Consider the following 6,983-nt stretch of genomic DNA (forward strand, 5'->3'; position numbering starts at 1 on the left):
TCTGGGCGCCAAACCGACGTTCTGAGTGTCAGACGAATGCCAAGCAGCAACTCGAGAACGTTGATTTAGTTTGCATAATCGAAGAAATCAACCCTGGGGGTCTGTATCACAATGCTCGCATTGAAGAACTCCAATACGGTTCCAACAGAGTCGCACGCTCCGCCGTCTTACGCACTTTTTCCGGAGCGCTCGTCCCTTAGCACATTAAGCTTGCCCTGGTCGTTCCAACATCCTTTTCATAAAAATGCGCAGAAATACGTTCTATTTTAAGTAGAAAGCTCGTAAAATCTGCAAATGACACTTTTCGTTGAGCCTACTTATAAATTAGATCGATGGAGCTCTTTTTAGGCTAAATATCTTAAGATTTCAAAAACGTATTGGAGACTGGTCGCAGGAAACCAACGCAGACATAATAGCGGCCTACAGAGCTAGATTAGCCGATGGAAGTTTGTTTTTGCTTCAAAAATTTTATTTTTAGTTGCTTTATCTGGCCGATAAAACGTTGCTTCTGCTGAAATAAAAGTATTATATCGATGGTGGGTTTTCGCAATTATATTGACATTTACGCAGAACCGCGTATTGTCATAATGATTCAAATGTTTCAGACGTTCAGCATTTTAGCATGAGCTCGTGAGTGTTTCAATTTAAAACTCAAACCAAACAGTTGAAATTGCAATTCTCAAAACTTGTCTTCCAATATCCCAAAACAGTAGGGCTCTTTCCTATCATAGCGCGTGAATCTTACGGTACAATTAATGGGGTCTTTCCCCTTATAGCCCCCATGAAATTATAGCCCACCATTATGGTATATTTACCAGGATTGGGGGGTCCATAGGGTATCTGACAACTAAGCTGGGTGTAATGTGAGGGCCTTATTAATCTATTACTCCGAGAATTTCTATCAGATTGGTATTATGATGGGCTACAATTTATTAGAGGGGTTAAAATGTGACAGAACCCCTTGCCGTATCTGCCAATGAAACAGACTGATCAATTCAAAAAGCAGGTTTTTGATTTTTGGTTGATTGTCTCGTTTTCAGACAAGACAAAAAATAGCCTTTTTGATGACAAAGCTCAGCTTATGAAAAGAAAAAACAGAACTTCTCCTTAAATTTATCATTCAAATTTTAATTTTCTAGCTCGAAAATCTTGAACAGGGGCTGGAACATAAAATCAATATTATAAATCGTCTACAGATGACATTCTACTTTCTGTTCATGTGTTGATCTCAAAATTTGCAATCTTCCGTCTAGACGTTTGATAGTCTCGGCTCAATAGTCTGCGAAGTTAAATACCTGGACACATAGAAGCGCCCAAACTGCAGAAGCAACAGAAAATTTGGAACCAGAAGATTCAAACACGGTAGAGTCGTTCAGGGCTTTCAGTTTCTTTTCCATTTCTTTTCTGTACGCCATTTTCAACTCTTCATCCCTCCTGTGCATTTCGCATTCACCGAGGCTTATAACGGAAGGAACTGTTTTCTTTCTCTGTTATGGACTGCTACCTCTTTTATTGCGATAGTAATTCTCTAAGTGAATCTTTTATTGTGCCCCCCAGTACGTTTTGCCCCCCCCCCCCCCCCAATTACAGAGCACGTGTCATTATATAGTAAATCGTTATGTAAAAATATGGCACGTGTGTCGGGGGTGCAAATAATATGCGCCCACTAAGGTGGGGGGGGGGGGGGCACAGACGGAAAATATCCTAGGATCTTTTTGGTTTGTTCGGGGGTGGGGGTTGGGGGGCACCAGAAATCAGTGTATATCGAACAACTCACTTCACACTTCATCGGCGACTTAAATTTGGCAGTAAATTTTGAGCATTGAGATACGAGTTTGTAGGCTATCAGTTTTGCCGACCAGTCAGGATAAAGCACTGCGCTAGGATTTAAGTTTTTCTCATTCTGCTAAACGTCCATTTTGACTAGAATTGATATCTCCTAACCAAAATCTTAGTTGTTTTGTTTGAAAACGCGCGTTATAAAATGCCGAAAGTAACCATAAATCAAAATGTCAGAGTTTTCTATATACACTAAAGACAGCAGCTGACTTCCATTAATTTTGGCATTCCCAAACTTTTAAGCAAGGTTGTTTTAAGCAAGGTTTTAAGCAAGGTTGTTTTAAGCAAGGTGATCGGACTCTGCAGAAGTCAGCTCAAAATTCTGGCCAGATATCTCGAACCTCTGCGCGGTTCTCGATAAACGCACAACCCTTGTCAATTAGCGACGGCTATCTTGCAAGAATCTTCGGATCTTTTCCGTTTGTGCCCCCCCCCCCCCCCCAACTAAGTGGGTGCATAATAATCCGAATCTTCAATATAGCCGTCGGATATGCAAGATTCTTGCAAGATAAGCGTCGATCTTGTAAGATTCTGGCAAGATAAGCGTCGATCTTGTAAGATTCTTGCAAGATAAGCGACTTCACTAAGTTCCGAGTGACTTCATGAATAGTGAACTTTTACTAATTAAAATTTAGATTTCAGGGAAGAAGGAAACAGTTCCCTCAATTCCCTCTCGGCATCATTCATGCAACTTTGTTTCACTTCTGCAGACACTTGTCCATTGGCACTGCCGTAGGCTATGCACAGAGCGACTGTGTCGAAGGCACAAAGGATCTTCGGGTACCCTTTCGGTAGTGGCACGCTTTTCATTCAATTGTTTTCATCAATTGTTTCTTTAAATAATCTGCACAACTTTTTTTAAAATCTTTTGGTTATATATTTGGATCTTTTCCGTTGCCATCCACGGATATATTCTGTTTCCTGCCACCCCCAATGTTTTTTATGACCCCCAGTTACAATTTATGTGATGTTATATAGTACGTTACTATGTAAAATTAATGCACGTGCGCCTAGGGGTCAGAAAACCTATATTCCCACTAAACGGGGGGGGGGGGGGGGTGGGTGGGTGCAAAACGTACTGGGAAGGGCGCATAAACGGAAAAAATCCGAATCTATACCTTATTAACCTAATTCGTTCTTTGTTTTCCGTTTGTGCCCCCCTCCCAGTACGTTTTACACCCCCCGTTACAGAGAGCACGTGTCATTCGGCCAGTCTTGCCCTTTATAGTCCCCTTTAGCTTAGTGGTCAGATAACCTATAGCCCCCCAATCATGGTAATTATACCTAAAGGGGGCTGTAATTTCATGGGGGGCTATAACAGGAAAGACCCTTTAGTGGGTGCATTTTATTTGCAGCCCCAGACGCACGTTCCATATTTTTACATGGATTTACTATGCAATGACACATGCTTTATAACTGGGGGTGCATAACGAACCAGGGGGAGGGGGGTCAAAACAGAATATATCCTCAAAAGAACCCAGTAATTACATAATGGGGCGTGTATATTTCTCGGGGGTCAATAAAAAGGTTCAATTAAAGAATGGAGGAAACAATTGCCTGAAGAGGCAATCAGTCAATTTATCAATATCGCTGCCATTCGTGAAGCAGTTGTGAGTCTTTGCCTTCCATTTCATCCATGAAGCAGTCTGCATCTCCATGAGGAACACGTAGCACATGAACACAAACAGACATAATACTGCACAAATACAAACAATTTCAAATATCCCCGATTTCAGTTGGTTTCTTGTTACGTGAATATAAGCAGTTTTCGGCATTCTTCTCTGACAATTTTTCTGCGATGTCACTGATTTATGAGTTTCGAGAAAAGTGCGGTAGCCAGCTGTGTTTAAGAAAAGGGAAACAATTGACTTTTGACTTCTAAATTGAAAATTTTCTCTATGAGTCACTCACTTGGTTTGAGAAAAAATTACAAAACAATATTTGCATCGATCTTATGCTAGCGAATATTTTTACAGCATGGAAACATTGTTACTTTCCCTTTAAAGCCCCCGCGAAAAATATAGCCTCCCTTATAGTATAATTACAATGATTGGGGTCAGTAGGTTATAGGACCACTAAGTGGGGGTGGAGGGCTATAATGGGAAAGACCCGAATCATTCAGGAGTGTTTTTCAAAAGGCAGATTTCTGCACTGACAGATTATAGAGTGCCACATTTTCCTATATACGGTGATTTTTATACTTGCAAAGTGCGTGTTTCAAGAAAAGTTACCAAACTCTGGCTTTCATCTCATATTACTACGCGGTTCACAATTAATGCCAGATTTTATCAGTAATTTTATCAGAGTCGCGCAATCAATACTCGAAAAACTTGAAAGATCCATCAAAATAGCACGTCCTCTTGCGGGGCGAGAAAAATTTATGCCCAATAAGGGGGGGGGGAACGTTGAAAAGAAACAGAGCAATTGCACCGATATTATGAGAGGGACACTTGCTCGCATTGAAAAACTTTAAAAAAAATAGGTAAACAGATGCTGCACATTTTTTACTGCTTCTAATGAATTCTTTCAGTTGTTAAAATAACAATTCCAAAATAATCTTTTCTGTCAACAGTGTTGCAAGTAGATTGACTTCTTTGATGATCTCCCGAGTCAACAATTGTTACTAAAATTTTTTTCCTATTTAGCAAAATTGAGTAACAAAATATAACACAGGAGGGTAAAAACCAACAATATTGAAAAGCTTTCAAGTATTAATAAAGGTATTTCATCTTTCTCCCGAGCGTTTTGTTCGATATTGGTGCTCAACTTTTTGGCTTCAATTCTTCCATGTCGTAAATTTTGTTTCAATTTTTCCGTTTTTTAATGTTTTGCATCGGGGCATTCGAGCTTTAAAAGAGATCAGTAGATTGAAACAACAAGCGGTTATTGATTAAGGGATGGAGCATTATCCACATAGCAATTTGGTCGAAAAAGACCCCAAATATTATTTATAACTTCTAAAATTTTTACAAGGATGTTTTTTACCTGAATCTAGAGAAAACGAAGTCAAATCCTTGAAACCTTGAAAAGTATATAATTTTGTAGTTAAATCTGGTCTTTCAATTTAACGGTAATTATTCTGCATTTCACTCTTGCCGATTTTATATGACAATGAACAGTCGTATGCATTAAATTTTACTACCTTCCGGTTGAAAAGTGTTAGGAACCATTTCCCATTCAAGTATTTGTCTGCGTTACTCTTGAATTGGGCAGTTTTTCAGCGCTTTCTTTGAATTTCTGTTTTTGATACAGTGTAATGTAAAGTGGAAATAAGTAAATGAAAATTGAAATAGCTTAGTTCCAGCAAAAAAAAAGATCTGCTGTGGTCTAACCTCTTCTGTTCATTTTTCCTGATGAGCTGGAACTCTTGAACCAAGTTCATTGAATACATTTTTTAGAAGATTGGACAAATGGGTCGTTTGCACATCGCATCACTCACCAGTGCTTACTTTATAAAAGAACTTTGTTTTTGTGCAAAGTTTTTGTAAATTATTTCGGTAAGTTATCGAAACAGCTAAGTGTCAAAGTGCTCTGCAAAACAACTATTTTTAATTTAAAGTAAAATAAAACTTCAGATGCAGTTAGCAAAAAAGGCGCAATGATTGTTCTGAATTTTCATCCTTCTCAAGCTGTGGATCTAAGCGCAATGCCTTCTCATAACCAAGATAAACGCATAACTTAGGATGCTCATGTTGTATAAGCTTTCTAATTTCAAAATTGATTTTTGTTAGACACGTTGGAACACTATGTGCAAATGTTTGCCAATAATCCTTGTTGTCCGTGTAAAAAGAACTACATTGCATGCCCTCTAATCTTTGTGAATAATTTAATGGAAAAGTGTTAAGAATAAATGGGTCCTTTTGGCTTGAAGCAACAAAAAACATAAACCGACTAATGTCGGAAGAATTGCTCTCGAACGACAGGCGGGTGGAAAACGTTTGTCCACGCCGGGATTCGAACCATTGACCTCCTGATCCTTAACCCGTAGCACTGCCAACTCGGCTATGTCCTTCATGCTGCAACCGATTTCATATTAGCAACAAGCTGTACTTCGGAGTGAGCGCAATAGAGATGACTCAAAAATGAAGAACGAAAGCATGATGAAGTCATTTGAGGAGTCAAAGAACGTTCGAAAAGAAAAGGGCAAAAACGGTCAAGCGAAAAATTTGCATACAAAAGACCATTACGTGTACATTAATTGCTATGATCTTCGTTCAAGACCACTTAAACAAAAACCGACTAACGTCGGACAAATTGCTATCGAACGACAGGCCGGGCAAATTAATACAGAGGGGGCATTAGCGTAGATAAGTTTTATAAGTTCAAAAAACTCGGCCCAAGGAGGGGATCGCACCTGTGACCTCAGGAGTTTCAGACGAAATAACTAACCACACGGCTCCTAGCTTTAGCAACCGACTTCATTTCTAAATAAGAGCAATTCAGGTCACGCAAAGATCAAGAAGTTAAGGCCTGGAAATCCACTCGATCAATAGAATTTAAAGATTGATATAGAACAAAACGGTCAGCCGGAAAAGACAAGTCTCTTGAAAAAGACTTACGCTTACGACACTTTTGTCACTTAAAGACACACGTTTACAGTATTTGCTTCAAACTTCGTTCGAGAGCAATTAAAAAACATTTTGAATAAATATTTGTCCCTCTTGTTACAGATGTTATCAACACGAATTTACATTTTTGGAGACTGATGTCGAATGAATATGTTGACGCATGGCCCGCGCGGCATGGTCAGAAGATTACCAAGTTAATATAGTACACTTATATAAAAGATAAAAATCGGGGTGAAAGGATCGAGGGGTGAAATGACAGAGATTAGACAAATAGGGTTGAAAAGTAGGACACCAGAAAGAAATGGTGCTTGATAAATTTGAGCTGATATGACTAATTTAGTTCAAAATATTTTGATACCTTTCGTATCTTAGCAAGAAAAATTAATTCGATCGCAACTAACAATAAGCTAATTTAACAACGCGTTGACTGAAAAACTGGTTAAAAAAGCTAGTTGGTAATTCTACTGCAATATTGGACCATTTTATTGGTGACAATCATTTTCTTTTTTTGCAAGCTGTGTACTAAGTCAGGTACAATTGAAAGTTTTAGTCAATATTTACATAATGTCTGCAACC

The 6,983-nt window shown here is 38.8% G+C and overlaps 2 protein-coding genes across 2 annotated transcripts in view; both read right to left on the reverse strand.

The window, feature by feature from the left end:
- Positions 1-6,983, reverse strand: part of LOC142336027 (sperm-associated antigen 1-like) — a 286,466-nt gene that overhangs the window by 149,500 nt on the left and 129,983 nt on the right. The gene's annotated exons all lie outside the window — the stretch shown is intronic.
- On the reverse strand, positions 1,116-3,672 carry LOC142336919 (uncharacterized). The gene is made up of 3 exons (XM_075385903.1): positions 3,397-3,672; positions 2,501-2,641; positions 1,116-1,458 (listed from the first exon to the last, which is right to left on the reverse strand). The coding sequence occupies exons 1-3, from the start codon at positions 3,612-3,614 to the stop codon at positions 1,272-1,274; spliced, it is 546 nt and encodes a 181-aa protein (XP_075242018.1). The 5' UTR covers positions 3,615-3,672; the 3' UTR covers positions 1,116-1,271.

This window comes from Convolutriloba macropyga, chromosome 3 (assembly GCF_964194025.1).
Source record: "Convolutriloba macropyga chromosome 3, txConMacr16.3, whole genome shotgun sequence".
Classification (NCBI taxonomy): Eukaryota; Metazoa; Xenacoelomorpha; order Acoela; family Convolutidae; genus Convolutriloba; species Convolutriloba macropyga.